Genomic DNA, 21,947 nt, shown 5'->3' with positions numbered 1-21,947 from the left:
TACACTTTAAGGATGGGTGAACTTTACGTGCAGTTGAGGAGCGATGCCAGCACGAACGAGTTCCAGGACAACAAGGCCAACAGTTTCAAGAACCGTCTGCCGAACCCGCTACAGTTGAGAGAATCGGGATGGAAAGTGGGTATCAGCGACCTCTCGTTTCCGTCCACGACCCGTAAGATGGGCTCGAAACAGGATATTCTGTTTCAATTCTGGTGGATCGATATGGTGGATGGGTCTAGAGACATGTACATGTGGGTCATTTTTGTGCTGCGAGAAGGTGATTTGGACTTCACGCCTAGGACCGGTACCGAGTTCATGAACGCGATACGAGATCGATACCTGTGGAGATTGAGAGATCGAACGGATGTCGGTGCGACCATGTACAAGAAAAAGAGCAACGCAGCCGATCCTAACGAATTGCTGTACACGGTCATGCGTCGGGCCGAGAAGGGAGAATGCGTCATCGACAACTCGAGAACGAGCACTACTCTCGTGATGAATGGTGATACCTTGTATCCCCGGTTATCGATCGGTCTCGAATTGGCCAAGAAGATGAAATGGGTCAAGATGGGTACGTTGGATAACGGACAACCGGGTTACGTCTTGGGACCCCACTTGAGAAAAGAATTTCACAAGGAAGTCGTACCCAATGCCACGGACTTGATCGTAGGCGCTGATCCTGGCGACGAACTATTTTACAAGATCGACTCGCTGGAGTTACATTTGAGTTGTTTCATCAATTGGGTGTTCACGGACCTGGACCGTAGTTACGAAGATGCGTTTGGTAAGAACCGTCGTTCTTTGTTCGTGCATTCAAATGTGGCACAGAGCATGGTAGTGGGGGATCAAGTCACGGATCAGTTGAAACAAGTTCATTACGATCAGAGCGTCGTCGACTTTCAACCGAGACACATCCTATATCTACCGGTGCGCACGTCCGTCTTGGACATTGTCGAGGTGCGATTATCTGAGGACGACGGACAACTGGTGGACTTTGCGTCGGGCGTGACCACGATCACGTTGCATTTCAAGAAAGGATGAAAGATTTTTTCGTCACCTTACCCAGTCACAGCAGTAAGGGCGAGTTTCCGAAAAACACGTCGAACAATTTCAAGATCCGGTTGCCTAATCCCATACGTCTTGAGGGAGAAGGATGGAAAGTGGGGTTGAGTAGCGTCACCATGCCGGATGCTCAAGTGGCGCTTCCTTCCTTGACGGAGAAAGATCCTCACGATAAAAAAGTCACCTTGTCCCGTTACGTATGGCGACGACTATTAGGTAGTGGACATGATCTGGGAGCCGCCAACTTTGATACGGATGATCTCAAAGAGGTGTTCTACAACGTGGATGGCGTTGGATTCATGAAATCAATGATTGCCTATTTCCAGAGACGCCGCATCTTCGCTAACTACGGACCCAAATTAGGCTCCAAATATGTCACGTCTGATGGTAAAAGAACCTACGTCGATTTCAAGTGGGAAGGCGATGAATTGGTCACACACAACGAAGACATTATTAGACCCATCACAGACATACCTGCATTACGATTCAATGTCGACCTGGCTACGAAAATGGGTTGGCTCATTAAGAAGGGAAGTTCGTACGAACTGGGACCTAACTTGCAGATCGAATTCTTCAAAGATGAAATTCCAGACATAGGCGTCGTCGGGGACTTACACGACTCGGATGGATTACCTGTTTTTTGGGTGATCGAAACAGAATCATCGGGATACAGTTTTTTGAAACTCAGCATCTATTGCGATTGGCGTTTTCTCAACCTGAACAAGGCGTTCGAAGTCGTGGTGGGGAACAGTTCGCGTTCCCTGTTCTTGTACTCCGACGTGGGAGGCAGTAGCGTGGTGGGGAATCAAGTCACGGATTTACTGAGAGAGGTCAACTTGATTCGAAAAGGGGCCGGTACTCAGTATTTCGAACCTTATCACGTTCAATATATTCCCGTGCGCAAAGACTTCCTCGACATTATACAAGTGCAAGTGGCTGAGACAACTGGTAAATTGGTGACGTTTGGAACTGGTAATACGATCGTGACGTTACACTTCAAGAAATCATGATCGGCGGAACACTAGTACGATTTCATCCCGATAAAATGAAGCAATCTGGAGACGGATTCGGACCCATGTGGAAAGACGTCAAGAAACGAGGTCCTACCATTCTAAGAGACGTTTTGACCGAGACGGCCATGGAGGGTCTGAAAGGTTTAAATGCGGGTGGCAAAGGAAAAAAGCCCAATTGGAGAGGAGGACTTGCAGGGATCAAGAGAGGAGCGACAAGGGCCGTGAAACGTAAAGCGACGCAAGAGCTACAGCGAGCGTTGTCCAAAAGAGTGAGAAAAGACCTCTTTGGAATATGATTCCCATCTACTCGAGACGCGTGAGACGTATCCCTGTAGGGGTACGCACGTATAAAGGTGGTTCGATCCTCCGCGCACGCTCAAAACGTCCAAACTATCGTTGGGTACAGTCCGCACTGAGAAGGAAACGAAGACGACCTAGACGACGACGATGACGGACATGGTGGCTCATGCCAGGTCGGCGGGGGTTCGTAACCCCCGCCTGAATATGTTCAGTGTCCCTCCCACGGATCTGAGCATGGCGTCTCGACGTGTGGTGAGAATCAACCCGTTCAATACGGGCATCAACCCAGTGACGTTTCAAGTCGACCCTCAGGAAGACTTTATCGACTTGAACGAGAGTTTCTTTGAAGTGGAATGGGGTGTCAAGAAAAGCGACGCTTCGAATCTGCTGGCTGCCGATGTCCTTGGTCTCGCCAACAATATTGCCAACACCCTCTTCAAACAGATCAACGTGAGATTGAATGGGACTCTGATCAGTCCCCAGACCGATACTTACCACTACAAAGCCTACCTAGAAGCGCTGTTGAACTACGACCGAGACGACGGTGAAACGATCCTGGCACCCAATGGGTGGTACAATTGTCTCGGCGTACCCGACGATGGAGATGGCGATCAATTGACAGCCAATAAGCTAAATCCATCTCACAATGATTACAAAGCGCTACCTCAAGATCTCAAGAACTTGGTCGATGCAAGAGTTCAGTTCCTAGGTGGAAAGAGAGTGACTTTGAGGTTCAAACCTTACCTGGAAGTGTTTCATCTCAGCAAGTTACTGGTACCTGGCGTTCAGATCCAGATCGACATGTACTTCAATGACCCAGCTCTGTGGACCATCCGATGGGCCGGTGCCACTTCTCTCAGACTGACCGAACCCGACGTGAATGTGAGATTGTTCCTGTCTCAAGTGAGAGTGACTCCCTCGGTGTACCGAGAAGTCATGTCTACCATGAAAAGTGGAAGAGTGGTCACTTACCCCACGGTGAGAGGTGAAATTCGTACCTACTCTCATCCCAGCGACGATCGTCATTTCGAGTGCAACAATCCTTTCCACAATCAGCTGCCTAATCGGTTAGTCGTGGTGTTGTTGAAACAAGCTGCCTTTAATGGAACCATCACGGAGAGTCCGTTCAATTTTGGAAGATTCAATATCTCTTCCATCAAACAATTGGTGAGAGGTGAAGAATACCCCTACGAGACCTTGGAGCTAGATCACGATGGGGACGAAAAAGATCAGAGAGGCTACTACAGATTCCTCCAAGCCTCGGGAGCTTTGTGTAGGGGAAAAGGAAACATGGTACGAAAAGTGGACTGGGGTCATGGCAAGAGATGAAACCTGTTTGTATTTGACAACACAGCCAACGGATGTTTGGACAGTCCAGTGTTGAACCCCAAGCAGTCAGGCGAGTTGCGTCTGATGATCGATTTTGGAGCCAACCCGGGAGAAAACCTGACCGTCTTGTTATACGCCGAATTCGAGAACTTGCTGGAGATCAACGAGAACCGAGTCGTCACCTACGACGTGTACCAATGAGAGAAGAAAAAAATGGAGAAAGTAGCCCTGAATAATTTACAATTGGATCATTTGGCACGAACGAATCCGTCCCTTCGCTGTGTCTTTTACGGTACGGTACCATGCGATCGCCTTCCCAGGACAGTCCCCCAAGAAGGACCGACCGCTTACATCGTGAACACGGACCCTCACGACAAACCCGGCGTGCATTGGATCGCTTTGTGGGCCGACAAGGACAAGTGCGAGATCCTGGACAGTTACGCCCTGCCGTTGGACGCGTACGGAACCGTCCAACCTCTCCAAGCGTGGTTGGACCGTCATTTCAAGTACCATATTTACAACGGCAAGAGTTTACAGTCCCTGTTCAGTCAGAGTTGCGGCGACTACGCCTTGATGTTCCTGATCGACCGAGCCGAGGGTCGAGACATGAACTCGTTCTTGAATCGTTTTAAGAAAAACGAATTTGTAGAGAACGATCGTAAAGTAGGACAGATGTTGAAACGTTTGATCGTGGACGAGTTGACCTGGCGCAAGATTTGTAAAACCACGTGTCACCAGGACACGGTCGGTTCCTTTAGAGGAGTGCGTCATTTGTTATAAAGTAAGCTGTTCTAAATAAAAGAGGTTCATTTTGAGAAAAAGGATGTTGCGTAGTGAAGTCCGATGGTTCCGTCGATTCTTAGAACTGTGTCGAGAAGAGAGTACGAAATTGTCCTCGGACAATCCTCTTCGACAGGTCGTGGAACGCATTTTGGATTGCGACAGTTACCGTCGAGTACGATTCATACTGGACCGGGAAAAAGATGATTGGCTTCGATACGTCCTTTTACACCTGAGTATCAGAGCCAGACTTCAAACGAACGCTAGTAGAGATTACAAGTGTTACCCTTATTGGAACGTGCTTCGCTACGGCAATAAGTCCTTACACCATCACTTTGCGAGTGCATAAAAGGTGCGACGGAAAAATAAAAAGGGTTCATTATACAAGACACACTTCATGGATCTACAGTTTAGAGGGCATCGATATTTGGACGACGTGATAGCCAATTTGGAAAAACGCTACGGAAAACCGAGTAAAAAAGCGCCTCAACCCAGTGCTTTCAACATGGTACGACAAAAACAACCCCGACCCGCAAGAAGAAGAAGAGTCGCTCTTCAACCAGCTCCAATGAGTGTCCTTGACACTGGTGCCTTACCTGCGACTGTGACCACGCGTAGGAAACGCAAGAGAGCGCCGAAGCTTTCCGAGAAAGAAGATAGGAAAAGAAGAATGAAAAAGAGGCATTGGTACGAAGACAAGTTCGGAGACTTGAGTAAATTCGACAAGAAACCTGGAAAGAGAGCCGCTGCCAAGAGGGCCATGGCCAAGATCAAGAGTCGTGCAAAGAAAAAACCCGTCTGTTTCAATCGTAAGGTCACCCTCTTGGGTCTCTTGAAACGCATCCCTGCCGTCAAGACCCCCTTGTCCAAGTTGTTCCGATAAAACACCGAGCGTACAGAGACCCTGGACCATTTTCTTCGAGATCATGGAACGACGCAAAGCGTTTCAATTTCACACTCCGTCGAGTTTGTTGATAGCGGGTCCGTCCGGCTGTGGCAAGACGGTGTTCACCACCAAACTGCTCTTGGAGAACGGCGACTTGTTCCGAGAACCGCCCCATAGTATTCATTACTGCTACGGTTCGTGGCAAGAGGGTTTCAAAAAGCTCAAGAAGGGTGGGGTCAAGTTTCACGAAGGCATCCCCGACAGCGACGAGTTACCCCGATGGTTTCCTGGAGGAGGCGTGTTGGTCCTGGACGATCTGATGGACGAGGGTGGCAACGACAAGCGCGTGTTGGATCTCTTCACCAAACACTCGCATCATCGGAACATCACGGTGATTTACTTGTGTCAGGATCTATTCCCCAACGGAAAATTCGCCAAGACCATTTCACGAAACGCGCATTACATCGCAGCCTTCAAGAACCCTCGGGATCAATTGGGGATAAGAAATTTACTTCTGCAATCGTTTCCCACGCAATGGCAGGAGGTGTTGGACACGTTTCGAAAGGTCACCGATCGACCTTACGGCTACATGCTATTGGATCTTCATCCAGCCAGTCAGGACGATCAACGCGTCCTCAGCAGCGTATTAAAAGACGAGGGATTCGTACGATGCCATCAGTTTGCATCATGTTGAGGAGCGAGGTCGAGTGGTTTCCGCTATTCATCCACCTGTGTAAAAACAGGCTCAAATACATCATGAACCCGCACGAGTTGGACTACGAACCGATGAGACAGGTCACGGAATGCGATAGTTACCGTCAAGTACGATCCATCATAAACGCATATAACGGGGAAGGTTTCGATTATTTGGTTCATAAACAACGAGAACTCGCCGAGAAGAAGATAGAAAGAGAAAGGTACATGGATAAAAGTGAGCTCTTATGGTAGAGAGATGAGCTCTATTGACAGTGACGAGTTCAACCTTTCGGCTCTGGACGATTACTCGCCTTTTGGGTCCACATTTCGAACGAGTACTCCCGTTCCTTCACCGCTATCGGAACTTGCGACACCGCCTCTGCCCAATGTATCGCGAGTCGGAGTAGGCACTGCAGGCGTGTCACAGACCAACGTCCCTGCGGGTGTCGGTAGCGCTGTCCCAGGACCCTCACGCTCCAACGTCACAATTGGTGTCGGTTCAATAACAGACGCTACACCTTTGGCCAGAGCTACCCGAGGAGGGAAACGACCTAGACGCGTACCACGTCAAAACACGCCTACGTCGTCCAGTGATTCCGGCAGCCGCAGACGAAGTAGCGCCAGTGGTAGCGGTCGTGGAAGAGGCAGAGGAAGAGGCAGAGGCAGAGGAGGAGGAGGCGGAGGCGGAGGAGGTGGAGGAGGTTCAAGTAGTAGCGGTGACGACTCCACACCTCCTTCTCGAGGGGGTCGTAGAAGAAGTCGAGGAGACCGTACTCTCAACCAAGCCGAGATGCAGCAACAACTGGAAGAGATTTTACAACAACAACAACAAACGGCCGCAGGTCGTCGCATTGCAGGTATCACGACCACCAACACGATCACCACTACCTATAAAAACGGACAACGTCCTACCGTGACACGCAATTCGACCAGTGTACGTAACTGAGAACAACAGCCATGAGAAGACGTCGTATTGTTCGCAATAAAAGGAGAAAGCAGTGGGGTGGCGCTATCACAGGTGCCTTGTCCACGTTAGCTCCTGTCAGTAAAGGGGCTGCCTTGGCATTGGCAAAAGCAATTGGTAAACGCGCAGCGAGAACAGGAATCCGAGTTGGAAGGGCCGCTGCCATTGGTGCAGCCACGGCTGGCGTGGGTCGAGGGGTACGAGGACTGTTGAGACGCAAGAAAAAACGGAGGCCTCGACGATGAAAAAAAGTATACGCACTTCGGTCTGTCTATTGGATGAACCTTTCACCACCGTGGTGGAGTTGGACTCGCTGAAACGTTTGGACGGATTGTATGCGTTCTATCACAAGTATTGGTGGTGTAGAAGACAGATGTTTTATCATCACAAATTGTGTAACGCTATTCTCAACGGACTGGCCTTACTGTGCGTGGCCACGAGTATCGTATTGGGATCCCTGTGGAAAGACGGGTACGCTGTTGTGGGGTTGACTGCTTTCGCCACCTTACTGAAAGGATGGAACGATTTCAAGAAGTATTCGTTCAAGATGGACATGTCCAAGTTCGCTTACACGACCTACGAAAAGACGCTGACCGAACTGAGGAACTACGCGATGGTCGGTGTGGATGAATTGGATGGGTTTTTGACCAAGATGCAAACGTTGGACGACGTGGTGACGGATTTCACACCTCCCACGTACGACAAATACGTTCTAGACTACGACACACGATTTCATCACGTGTCGCTATAAAAGTGACCCTTGATTGACTCTTGTACACCATTACATCATGTACATGAGACGCAGAAGAACGTTGAAAAGGAGGAGTAAGAAGAGGATGATGAGTAAGAAGAGGATGATGAGTAAGAGACAGAAGGGGGGTATTTTTCCCTTAGCAGCTCTCATACCCGCTCTGATAGCCGGAGGTAAAGCGGTGGCGTTGGGTGCTGCGTCAGGAGCTGCCGGTTTCGGTGCCAAGAAAGCACTCGAAGCCGCTACGCGAAGACGATAAAAGAGATTGTACAATCCTACGCACACCTCACTCGTCACCATGACAGCCCGAAGGAGGAAGAGACGAAGAATGAGACAGAAAGGGGGTTATTTGAGTAGTATGATGAAAAATAAACCAAAGCCCAGGAAAAGAAGTAAACAGAGGGGTGGAGCACTGGCACGACGCAAACATAGATTGGTAGACAAGATCGCCGAAGGAGCCAGTATGTTCTTATCGGGACCCTCACCTACCTTTGTTACGGCGGCATTGAAATTAGCGGGTCAAGCATCAAAAGGAATCAGAGACAATGTGGTGGCCTTCAGACGTAGATGAAAGCGATAAAAAGGAGTACATCAATCCGCTCGTACGCATAAGTCCACGATGGAGCGGTTACGACGACAACGTCGTTTCTTGACGGGCATCCTGAAAGAAGCCAATCGAAACAGACGTCAACAGATGTTGCAATACGCCGACAAAGATCAGATCAACGCCATCAGCGAGATGGTTTTCAATTTGCTGAAAAAGAGGATACCCATCAACGCAAAGACTTATGGGAAACTGAAAAGACATAAAAAGGTTTTGCGCGAAGTGGGTCGACGCAAAAACTCACTCAAGCGTCGAAGAGAGCATCTCCTTAGTCAGAACGGGGCAGGGTTCTGGAGCGGATTACACGGTTGTTTCAAAGCATGTTGTGTACGGTGAAAGGACGTAGTGAAGACGGTTACCCGCTGGAGGGAATCGACGTCGTACCCAATTTCCAGCCTAGAGAAGACCATACCATTCCTAATCTCGTGCAGCTGTTGCAAGATGCCAATCGACGCGAAGCCCGATGGAAAGACTCGTCCGAGTACTGGGGTAGGAAGTACCACACACTGTATCAAGAGTACATGGCTTTAAAATTCGGTGACTTTTGCCAAACCTGTCAAACGAAACGAGATACCACACCGCCTGGTAGGTGTATCGAGTTGTGCAGTGAGTGCGGGAAAGGCAAGCAAACCGTTCAAAGTCTCGAACTCGAGTTGGAAAAGAAAGACGAATCCATACGGTACTGGCAAGACTGTTACGAGACGGCCTTGAGAGAATTGGCCGAGTTTCCTGACACGACCCTGAGTCAACAGAAGGTATGAACGAAGTCATGATGGTACCCGTTCAAGATTTCAATCGATTGCAAGATTATTACAAGGGTCAGATTACAGAGAATGCCTTGTTGGACAAAGCGGGTCGTTTGGCCGCCGAAGAACATCTCATCTTGAAAGACAGACGTATTCCCGACAGCATAGCAGTCAAGATGACTAAACCACTCGCCACCGAAGAAAGTAAACTGGTGAAACGTATACGGACGGGTAAAACGGGTCCTATCACTTACCAAGGGACGACGCAGCCCGAAGGCATGGTGGACGCACCCGTCGAAAATCTGTTGAAACAGATCCTCAAGGGAGCCAACAAAGAACCCACACCTCCCGTGATCATCAAACAAGAACCCCTTTCCACGTCAGGTCTTAAAAAGGAGTTGAAAACGCCCAAACCTCCCATTCAATCCAAACCCGGTAAGAGGTCGTCCAAGAGTTTAAAAGGGAGTGTGAAAAAAGCAGCCCTTTCGGCAGGAAGAAAGCAGTTACTGAGTTCACTCGGCATCGAAGACGACGACGACGGTGGTTACAGTCCCAAAGGCAAGGCAAAGACGTATAAGAAGTCCAAGAAGACAGAGGCTGAAAAGTTACGAGAAGGGTGGGAAGATTGGGACGCCCCCATAAGACGAAGACTGAGATATGACACGGATTAAGAAGAAAAAAGCACCCCCTAGGAGAAAAACACGACGCCGACAACGAGGGTACGGGATAGACATCCAAAAATGGTTGGGCAAGACTGGGATCGAGTTTCATTGGCCCGGTTATCAGTACATGGGACCTGGTACCAAACTGAAGAAACGTCTAGCACGCGGAGACCCCGGGGTCAATCGTCTGGACCGACTGGCCAAACAACACGACATTGACTATTCCAGGGCCAAGAACTTACAGGACAAATGGAAAGCCGATGCCAAGATGATCCAAGGCATCGACAAATTACCGGGACGTAAAACCATGACAGAACGCGTCGTTAAGAAAATCATGCAAGCCAAGAAACGTTTAAGGCTGTAAAAATTTTTATTGTTGTTGAAAATAAAAAGTTACACACTTTGTTGTTTCAAAAAAGTCTCTTGATTTATTTTTCAAGACTCACACATCATACCATTGTGGTACAGAGTATCAGAGACACGCGGTGTCACAAACAGTCGTTCGATCCTTATTTGGTCCCCATACGCGGTCGAAGATATGAATAACAACCGAAACCTAAGTCTGGGTATGAAATTGTACACTCTATAAGGGGTGTTGAAATAAAACATGCGGTACACTTCCATGCGTATGTGATCGAATGCCACAATATGAAAAGGCATGAACACGGTGCCGTGAATGTACAGGGGACTTCGTCCCTCTGAGTTCCGTACAAAGTTCTCCAACTCGAGATAGTAATTGAACCACACCGTGACGGGAATGGGATATCGCAAGTGATTCCACGAACGCGTCAAGGAATTGTGCGTCTCAAAGGGTCTTCCCGTGTCTCTGAAATGCAAAAGGTCATCGCGAATTCTTTGACGCTGTTCATACACTATAAAAAAGAAAAAAACAGTGTCAGTTCCATAGACCGTCCTCGTTGTAAAGCGATGGTCCTCCAGGAAAGGGTAATACACATAGATGCTGAATCACAATATTCCTTAGTCCATCCACGCGTCTAAAGAAGAGTCTGAACCTTAGAATTCGAATCAAGTTAAACGTGGAGTAAGGAGTGTTAAATATGAATAAACGGTACAAAACATTCCTAATCTCTCGTGTCGGTTCCACGGGGAGACGCACACATCCGTGTACGTGCATGATTTCATACGTAAACAGAGTCACGAAATTTTCCAACATGACATAATAACGTTGCCAAATGTCAGGGTCAACACCATACGGCAATTCATCCCACATATACGACCCCTCGTAATGACTGCGTCTAGGTCTATCCTGAACACGATATCGAGTCAACTCTTGCGTAAATCTAACTAAGCCATCCACACCTGACGGTAACACGAACGGATCGATATCATCATCATCCTCGAGTTCCTCGTCGGTTTCAAGCACGACCTCAGGCCGATCCTCGTCGATCACGCGTCGGCAGTTGCCGCAGGTTAGAACCCGTCTTTCCATCTCATGGTAGCAACGTCGATGCATGAACACACTGCAGCATGGAGTGCGTTGACATAGCGTCAAGGAACCAATGTCGATATCTCTCTGACAAATGAAACAAACTTGTTGAATAGGCGCTTCTTCTGGTGCCAGACCTCGAAGTCGACGACTGCGTCTAGGTTCGACCGACATTGGTCAAAAACACCAAATGCGCTGACCTCGATTTTTTTAATCAAGTCAACAACCAATCGAAACTCGAGTAGAAGTCACGTGGTCGTAATAGACCCGGGGGATAGGGGGGTATCCCCCCTCCACACCCCACGGTCGTAGACTGGACACTATCCTATCGTGCCTATAAAACGAGCGGACCGACCCGTTCACGGCACTCTGAGTGTCTTCACTTGTATGAGCGCTGAAATCATGACTGAGATCACTGACGCCGAGATGAACCAGCATATGGATCGACATGAAGAAGTGAGTATCTAAAAATGGATAATATAACGTGCACCCTATGTGAAAAAGTTGTCCTTAGAACCGAAACCTGTGCTCGTACCAAGTGCTGCCGTTACTACGTTCATTACGATTGCTACGTACAAGCACTCGACGTTCAGTTGGTGAACAAGGGAGTGATCAAAGAAAAGTTGTACTGTCAGATCTGCCTCACGCCCTGCTATCTAAGTACGGTCGTATCTTCACTAGACAACTGAACCATGGAACTTAGACTCGCCGTTACCTCATTTACCCTAGAATTCTACCTCCGTTTGGACTTGAGATTTTGTTTCGTTGTATATTGCGGTTACAAAGTCTCACGACATCTTTGTCACGCCTTGTTCATCACCTTCTTTTCATAGAGTTGCTGGGATTGGCTACCTATTGAAATACAGGCGTACATACTTCACCTCAGAGAGGTCCAGTATCTCATAGAAATACGCGAACGTAAAATGTGGAAAGCCGTGCACAACGAGATACACGCCTTCGCAAATGTACGCGCAGCATGGGGGTTAGGTCCAATCAAAGTCAAGCTAGAGACGTGTCTGTTAAAGCATTGCCCCAAAGGAAAAGTTCCCGGAACGAAAAATAAGCACATGGTCGTGTATGGATTCTATACGCTCGAACACGACACAACACAACACAAGTACGAAGTATTTCTAGGGTACGGACTTAATCATGCCTATTACAGAATCGATGACGTCAAAAGACTTTTATTTTAGAGTTACTGGGATTGGCTTCCTACAGAACTGCAGGACTACATCATGCGTCTAACCAGGAATCAGATCCTACTCGAACGTAGAAGAAACAAAAAGTTACGGCGTCTTCTCCGTGAAATAATACAATACGGTAAAATGAAAGAACAATGGGGAATAGGACACATTAAGATTGTCAGGGTTCTATGCGATGCAGGATGTTGTATAAAAAAGAAGAAAGAAGACAGATTCAGAGACACTAAAATAATAGGTTGTTACATTGACGTTTACGACAAACCTAGAGAAACGTATTTAGGTTACGATATAAAAGGTGCCAAGAAACGCATCCCCATAGAAAAGACTTGGTGTTATCCTACCTTTTATGAAATACAACACGCTGAATTTTATGGATTAACTAAGTAGCCACTCTCTTACAGAGTTACTGGGATAGACTACCAGAAGAACTAAAGTGTTACGTGATTGACTTGGCAACCTGGCAGTGTATACGCGATCGAAGGAACAATAAACTTTTGAGTCTACTTCACAGAGTAATCTTAGATTATGGCGAGCTGAAACGCCAATGGGGTTACGGACACATAGAAATACGCAAGAGGAAATGTCATCTAAGTGTTTGTAGATTAATGTACGGCAGTAGACCTTATCACACGTCTTACTATGGGCATTATGTCAACATTCGTAACGAGAAAAAGAAAGTCTATCTAGGAATCAGTTTAAGAAACGCCTTAAATCATGTAAGTAATAAAAAATCAAAGTTAGACGCTCATATGCTCATGTATCATGATTGGTTGTAAAAATAAAAAAGCGATGTTAAGGACATTTTTTTTTTGTATCGTTCATGTCTTTGCAGAACAGACGAACCCACGACGAAGCCTTCCCATTCGACGACGATGACGACTGGATCTTTGATCCGGCTCTCGACCGAGTGATGATCCAATCAGGTGGTGGTAGCACAAGACCACCTCTAGAATTCGAATTAAGACCCATAGGCGCTCGACGTAACTGGAGAAACGTCCTCAACAAACAACGGTACGAAGCCACGCTCAGACAACACAGAGACGTGACTCGAGGGGAGAATCTAGGTCAAGAATTGACTCTAGCCCTTCAACGATCCATCGAGCAACAAATCGCTCAGGATAATACCCTGACACCCAACTCCACGGTCCATTTCACCATGCATTCCCGTGCCTTCACACACGCCTTTCAATCCACCACCTTCACCGTGAGAGAATTCGAAGAAGGGAGTGAAAGACTAGACACTTATCTCCAGTCTCTCGCAGCCAAACTGAACTCCAACGAAGAATTCACCCCCGACGACACGTTTACCATGGAAACCACTTTCATACGTACCCCAGGTCGTGGTAGTGGAAAAAAACGATACAAGCCGAGTTGCGCCGCCGTGCGGAACATCGTCAAACGGTCGCGCGTGGCTATCCAAAACAAAGACACTCTCTGCTGCGCCCGAGCCATCGTCACCATGAAAGCCTGGGTAGACGCGAACGAGAATTCGCGTGACCAAGATTACCACAATCTCAAACAGGGTTATCCTGTCCAAGAGCGATTGGCCAAAGACCTCCACCGTCGAGCTAACGTTCCCGAAGGACCTTGTGGCATTCCCGAACTGCAACAATTTCAAAAAGCGTTACCTGGTTACCAGCTCAAAGTCATGTCCATCGACCCACCCCACATGATCATCTACGCGGGACCCGAACCCTCGACCAAGATCATTCGTCTCATCAAAGAAGACGATCACTACGACGGATGCAATTCGTTTAAGGGGTTCCTCGGCAAATCCTACTTCTGCGACGAATGCACCATGCCCCGATTTCATCGAGAAAAAACGACCCCTAGCACGCGGAAAGTTTCCCGAACCCACCGAGATCTGCCGATTGTGTCACAGACAATTCTTCGGTGACCGATGCTACAACGACCACTTGCAACGTCAGAGTCTCAGCATCCCCTCCATCTGCAACACTTACAAAAAGTGTGAGAAGTGCTGCCACGTCTACGAGCTTAAACACAAGAACAAGCGAGGAGTGCGTCCCCGTGGTCACAAGTGCGGATGGGGCGAATGCCGCATCTGCGAAAAACAAGTCCATCTCGAAACGCACCGATGTTACATCCAACGCATCCCCGAAGACGAAGACGAGCCCGAAAGGATACGCGTGCCGCGCGACCAAGTCAACGGGCGACCCTTCGAAGAACCCGGACCCAACGATCCAGACACGAGCGTCTGGGTAGACAAAGACCCTCCCCTTCAAGTGTACTGCGACTACGAAGCCATCACCGACGCCGAAGGGAATCAGACCCCCATTCTACTCTGCCTGGAAAACGACGAAGATGAGACAGTCCACTCCTTCTACGGACGCAACTGCACCGCCGACATGTTCGAGCACCTCGAATCCCTCACCGTCGACCAGGACAATAAGGATCGGAACGTCGTCGTCATCTTTCACAATCTAAAAGGCTACGACGGGATGTTCATCTTACAACACTGTTACGCTGCGCATCGAGAAGTCACCGACCAAATCCCAGTAGGGACCAAGATACTGTCCCTAAAATCCGACAGACTGACTTTCAAAGATTCACTGTGCTTCCTCCCGTTCCCGCTGGCCAACTTTCCCGCCACCTTCGGAATCACAGAACTGCGTAAAGGATTCTTCCCGCACAAATTCAACACCCTAGAAAACCAAGCGTACGAAGGTCCCATGCCTCCGAGAGACATGTACGATCCCGACGGCATGTCCGCCAAAAATAAAGCCGAGTTCGAACAGTGGTACCAAGAGAAAGTCGACAACGACTACCATTTCGTACTAAGGGAAGAAATGGAAGCCTACTGCGAGTCGGACGTCAAACTCCTCAAAGCGGGCTGTCAAAAGTTCCGACAAGAATTCAAACAAAAAGCCGACTTTGATCCCATGGAGAAATGCGTCACCATCGCCTCCGCCTGCAACCGATTCTGGCGCAAGAAACTCGTCCCGATCAACACCATCGCCTCCAGACCCCCGCGAGGATGGCACGGGGCCCGATCCAATCAGTCCGTCGAAGCCCTGAAATGGCTAGCCTGGCAAGAACACTCGTTGCAACGCACAGGTCAAGGTGATCGTATCCGTACCGTGCGAAACGGCGGCGAAGTCCGACTAGCCAATCAGCTCGTGGACGGATACGATACGACCACTCGAACCGTCTACGAATTCCACGGATGTCTATGGCACGGATGTCCTCGCTGTTTCCCGACCCATCGAGACCGATATCCCATCTGTCACGCCGATCGCACCATGCAGGAAGTCTACGAGGCCACACTCCGCAAACACGACCTTCTCAGTCGCCAAGGTTACCAGCTCTGCGTCAAGTGGGAATGCGACTGGGCCCTAGAAGTCAAAACCGACCCTGATCTACGTCGGTTCCTAGACACGTTCGAAATCGTCCAACCGCTCGAACCCCGAGACGCTTTCTTCGGAGGACGCACGAACGCTGTCAAACTGCATCACGTGACAGACGTGGCACGAGGAGAAAAAACCAAGTACGTCGACGTGACGTCGCTCTACCCATGGGTCAACAAGGAAGGCGAATACCCCATAGGACACCCGCAAGTCATCGTAAACCCCGACGACCAAGACATCCATCACTACTTCGGTATGGCCAAAGTGGACATACTACCACCTCACGAACTTTACCATCCCGTTCTACCTTTTCGACACGAGAAAAAACTCACCTTCACACTCTGCAGATCGTGCCTGGAACACGAAATGAACAAACCCCTCCTTGAGAAATCGCATCGATGCTCTCACACGGCCGAGCAACGCACGCTACGAGGGACATGGTGCACCCCCGAAATACAGAAAGCCGTTGCCATGGGATACACGCTCATCAAGATACACGAAGTCCACCATTTCCCTGAAAGACAACGCCGTACAGGACTCTTCGCCGATTACGTGAACACCTGGCTAAAAATCAAACAGGAATCCGCAGGCTACCCTAACTGGTGTCACACCCCTGAAGACAAGACACGTTACGTGCAACAATACCACCAGAAAGAAGGCATCGCTCTCGATCCGACCATGATCCAGAAAAATCCAGGACGCAAAGCCACTGCCAAACTCATGCTCAACTCCTTCTGGGGCAAGTTCGGTGAAAACCTACACAAACCAACTACCGAAGTCGTCTACACCGCAGCGCACCTCTTTGCCATCGTTTCCAATCACTTCAACGACATACAGCAAGTCAGAATTGCCAACGACGAAGCGCTAGAGGTCGTCCACGCCGAACTCAAAGAGAATCAACCCGATAACGGACGAATCAACATCTTCGTCGCCGCTTTCACCACCTGTTGGGCTCGACTCAAATTATACAGCTACCTGGAACAATTAAAACAACAAGTCCTCTACTTTGACACCGATTCCGTCATCTACTCGCACAAACCAGGTCAAGCCGATGTCCCGCTAGGCGATTACCTGGGTGAGATGACCAACGAGCTCGACGACGGTGACTTCATTACCACTTTCACATCCGCTGGACCCAAGAATTACGGGTACAAAACCCACCAAGGCAAAGTCTGCTGCAAAGTCCGAGGCTTCTCACTCAATGTACGAGGATCACGTCAACTCAATTACGACGTCATGGAACAAAATCTACTCGACGAACTCACACAACCTCTCGAGGACGGTGGACGACGCAACATAGACGTCGTCAACCCCAACTTCTTCTACAGAAACCCAGCCACCAAACATCTCAAAGTCATCACACGGACTAAACGCTACGGACTCGTCTTCGACAAACGCGTCGTAGACACAAACACTTTCATGTCGTTTCCGTACGGATACACACCCATGTAACTTCCTGTAATCAATAAAAATAAATTGTTAAAAACTCACTTCCTGTCTATCGATTTTCATCTGCGCATGCGCGAACTGTGACGTCACGGCCGCCATGTTTTGATACTCGGGCGCCATCTTGGATTTTCAAATTTAAAAGAATGTATGGGAATTTTTAGGTCACGTGGTACAATCCCTGCACGCTGATTGGTTACCGCCCCTATTAACGTCCTTTACTACTTGTAAGCGATAGAGGCAACCACAGCTAAATAAAAAAAAAAAGATTGTACTCTGCATTCTATAAAGATACTCCCCACAAGTTGAAATTGACAGCTCCTTGTTTAATTTCCTGTTTGCCGCGAAATTTAAGTATCCTTTTCCCTCCGTTAAGTAGTTGGAATATATTAAAGCTATTAGCAGTTTAGCATCTGTTCGCTTCCTATATCAAGTGAGACTTGTGTGTGAGATCCCGCACGTCTTTTAAAACAGTATTGGTAAATATTATAACGGTCTTATTTTCTATTATCTAAGAATCTAACAGCATCTAATTTCAACCTCAACCTAAAACATTCGTCCTGTTAAAACTGCACACATACACAAATTCCGTTTTTACTTTTTTTGTGTGTGTGTACCTTGCTAGTTTTCGCATTGGTTATTTATTAAGCTTTATGTTATTTTATTTGTTGCGGTACTATCTTCAGATAGAGGTCGCTTGGGCCTTTAATACAAGAAGGACCGGCACTTCTCACATAGCGCTTTGGCCTGGGAACGGAGTTTTAAGAATGGCTGACTGTTAGGATCGAGAACCGCCGGTCAACGACCCATTTGGTAAACCGCTCATATTTTGCCCAAAGATACCCTTAGGTGACCTAATTCTAAAAATCATATTTCAAGGTTCCAGCGAATTTTTATTTTTCAGAAATTCGCGAAAATTTGAAAGCGCGGTCAAAGTGCGGTTTTTCGTGTAATAAAATGACCGAAATAACGTGCGAGGACGAAGCGCTGGTAAAGTCTTAAAATAAATTCAATTGACTTCAAACTTCACACAAATGTGGAACAACCACTCTAATTTATTCCTCGCTTTAAACTAATCTCAGAGATGTTGATATAGTGGTTTTCCGAACCATTTTAAAAATACCTATGAAGTGTGTGAAAAATAACGGCAAAATATAGGTCATGTTTAACAGCATAAAAATGCATCTGGTACCTCACTTTCCGATTATTTTACTTTACAGCCTAGAAATATCATTATTAAACATATATCATGCCAAGTTTCATGCTCGAACTCGCAGTATTTCCCTTTGAGAAAAACGAAAATCTATGTCAATGTGCTGGGCGCAAATAACACAATAATTATACACGAACAAGAGACAAATCAGTTTCAACGGCGAAAGTAATAGGCCATCATTCATTAAAATCCCGTCAATTCACTGCTATCAGTAGAAACATAATGTCCACTACATAGAAACTGTTTTTAGACGTTTTCGAAACATTGCGCGTTAACTTTGTTTAATTTCCTGTTCGCCGTCATGTCTAGTCTGTCATCGCGTGTATTTCATTAATGTAAACAACACTGTGAATGGTTTTCACGACAAACGCAAGAGATTTCCTGTAACCTTAATGTTTTCGGTTCACCAAAACGCTTTAAGTTCGTTAAGACACAATAATGGGTCAACTTGGAATGCTGTTTAGCATTAAGGACGTTAAAGGACTGTAAATTAATCGAGTTGAAATATCTTGAAGCAAATCAAAATCGCGCCCTTATTCTAATTTGGCAAACAGCCGACCTCCGTTCAAGTTCAAGAAGTCGAGAGGTTAATTCGGCAATGTATTACCGGTACAACAACAAAATCAAACCGAGGTCACAAAAGTGTAAGTTTAAAAGTGTAGTGGCAAGTCCCAAATAAATTTCGCCTATGTAAAATGGAAACAAGAAGTGAAACGTTCTGCCCCGAAACAAATAAACAAACTATTAATACGACTAATTTAATCCGAAAATGTTACAGAAAACATACCTAAAAGCCGTCGATTCCCCTCAATACCACTCCACATTGCCTTAAAGAGCCCAAGCTTTCTGCTGTAAGAATCAGGGGCCTCAGGAATCTGTTTTTATCATATTGGCAACTATGCTGCGTGGCTGATATTCGAGACTCAGTAAAAGTTGTCACACAACCGTACGAGCAGCCCAGTCACGCTTTCACTGCCCTTGCGCAAATGTTCAACATTTCGCAATTTACCTAAACCGATTACAGGTTTAAAGTAGTGACAGTAGATTGAAATGCGCTTCTTAAAGCTGACCTATCCAGGAGCAATTATTTCTTGTTCTTGAATGGCTCTTAGTTGTAGCTACAGTCGGGAAGGGGGAGGGGGTACTCCTGGAAATTTCGGATATCTGTATGCAGTGGAAGATTAAGTGGTCTCCAGCTCTTAACGCCAACACTGACACACCAGATGATTCTCGAAGTATCACAGGGATCACTAAGCTAAATAATTTTGAGTTTAGCTCCGCTGAGTCAATTACCTGTTGGTGCGCATATTGCATTGACCGTGGACAGGTGGAAAAACAGTTAAACGGGAAAAGCCTGGTGCACATTGTAATTTAGCGTTGTTCAACACGCAATCGGTCAGGTTGTAATGCTAATCGTCTTTGACAGAATCTCAAGTTTTCTTTGGACACATACTGGGGTGACATACTCCTAGATGGGCGTGGCCGGGAGCCATGAGTCAAGTCAGTCAACTCGCAAAGCTTAACAGAAGAGTGATAGTGAACCACTGCTGGAAGGACTGCAGATTGTCCCTACGCTTTACCCTGATAGGCCTCTGTTTTATTCTAATGAACTAATGCTGTGACAATAATACTATTTAGCTTTACGAACATGCTAATTGTCAAGGGTTTCTTTTGCAATTTAGTCAGACATCGCTCTTTCTTTATTTCTGCTGGAAACATCGTTCTCTAAAGGAGACTTCAGGTCATTTTCTAAAAAGGCACGAACACTGCGACCCCAACATCGGTGCCATTATCAACGGGTGTGACCGAGAAAGCGTCTGGTGATGCTTCCATGGATAGTAACCATGCATGGCAGGAGTGTATTAATGTCTTCAAGGCAGCTGCATTCGTGTCTTTCATAGCCTGTCCACTTTAGAGAGGCACTTGTCTCTGGAGAAATATACTCAGTCACTGGAGAGACATTCCCTTATGGACTTAGCCAAAATGTGCTACAAACCCTGCTTGGAGCAAGCGTTGGCGCGTTACTCAAAGCCACAATAGGTCACCAAGAAGCCCTTGTTGTTTCAAAAGAGGGTTGGGCTCTCAGGGCAGTCAGTGACAAGCAGCACTCGTATCTTATGGCAAAATTCCACACTGGTCAAACGACAGGCCGAAAGCTTGACGCCGAAATGGTGGCGCGGGAAATGCGCAGAGCCCAGGATCCTTATAATATTCGTCTTTTTCAGGTGCTAGTTTTTCGGGGCGGGGAGGATCGTTAAATTTTTGTAGAGAGGGAGAGGGAGTAGAGGAGGAAGACCCTTTAGAGGAAAACCTCATGGCCGAATCGTCTCAACCTCGTTCCTAGGGTCTCTCATCTTACCGCACCCTGGAGCGTATTCCAGTCCGGCGGAAAGATGAGAGACTCTAGGAACGAGGTTTGAATCACCCTTTTGATTTGAGGCACCCTTTCCAAATTTGCTGCAACGATTAATTTACCTTTATCGACTTAAAATTAGATGATCTAATGCATTTTGTTTCCGACACTGCGCGTAGACGCAGCGCAACAGTGCCTTAACAAACTAATCACTCTAGAACATCTGAAAACATAGATCTCCCAAACAGCTTACTTTCCTGAAAATAGTTTTTCACAAAGAACTACTTATTTATCATTTTTTGGTATCATTGTCACAGCATCAGTTCATTAGAATAAAACAGAGGCCTATCAGGGTAAAGCGTAGGGACAATCTGCAGTCCTTCCAGCAGTGGTTCACTATCACTCTTCTGTTAAGCTTTGCGAGTTGACTGACTTGACTCATGGCTCCCGGCCACGCCCATCTAGGAGTATGTCACCCCAGTATGTGTCCAAAGAAAACTTGAGATTCTGTCAAAGACGATTAGCATTACAACCTGACCGATTGCGTGTTGAACAACGCTAAATTACAATGTGCACCAGGCTTTTCCCGTTTAACTGTTTTTCCACCTGTCCACGGTCAATGCAATATGCGCACCAACAGGTAATTGACTCAGCGGAGCTAAACTCAAAATTATTTAGCTTAGTGATCCCTGTGATACTTCGAGAATCATCTGGTGTGTCAGTGTTGGCGTTAAGAGCTGGAGACCACTTAATCTTCCACTGCATACAGATATCCGAAATTTCCAGGAGTACCCCCTCCCCCTTCCCGACTGTAGCTACAACTAAGAGCCATTCAAGAACAAGAAATAATTGCTCCTGGATAGGTCAGCTTTAAGAAGCGCATTTCAATCTACTGTCACTACTTTAAACCTGTAATCGGTTTAGGTAAATTGCGAAATGTTGAACATTTGCGCAAGGGCAGTGAAAGCGTGACTGGGCTGCTCGTACGGTTGTGTGACAACTTTTACTGAGTCTCGAATATCAGCCACGCAGCATAGTTGCCAATATGATAAAAACAGATTCCTGAGGCCCCTGATTCTTACAGCAGAAAGCTTGGGCTCTTTAAGGCAATGTGGAGTGGTATTGAGG

General features: G+C 47.2%; 1 protein-coding gene across 1 annotated transcript; it reads left to right on the top strand.

Annotated features, from left to right (window-relative positions):
• Positions 1 to 5,416: 5,416 nt before the first annotated feature.
• On the top strand, positions 5,417 to 7,012 carry LOC145501650 (uncharacterized). The gene is made up of 2 exons (XM_081481079.1): positions 5,417 to 6,287; positions 6,323 to 7,012. The coding sequence occupies exon 2, from the start codon at positions 6,323 to 6,325 to the stop codon at positions 7,010 to 7,012; it is 690 nt and encodes a 229-aa protein (XP_081337205.1). The 5' UTR covers positions 5,417 to 6,287.
• Positions 7,013 to 21,947: the final 14,935 nt, after the last annotated feature.

The sequence above is a fragment of the Orbicella franksi genome, chromosome 10 (assembly GCF_964199315.1).
Source record: "Orbicella franksi chromosome 10, jaOrbFran1.1, whole genome shotgun sequence".
Classification (NCBI taxonomy): domain Eukaryota; kingdom Metazoa; phylum Cnidaria; class Anthozoa; order Scleractinia; family Merulinidae; genus Orbicella; species Orbicella franksi.
Note: the sequence above shows the minus strand (reverse complement) of the source record. Positions and strands in the feature narration are given on the sequence as shown.

Coding starts and splice junctions, on each gene's coding strand:
- LOC145501650 (XM_081481079.1), top strand. CDS start 6,323: ATGAGCTCTATTGACAGTGACGAGTTCAACCTTTCGGCTCTGGACGAT.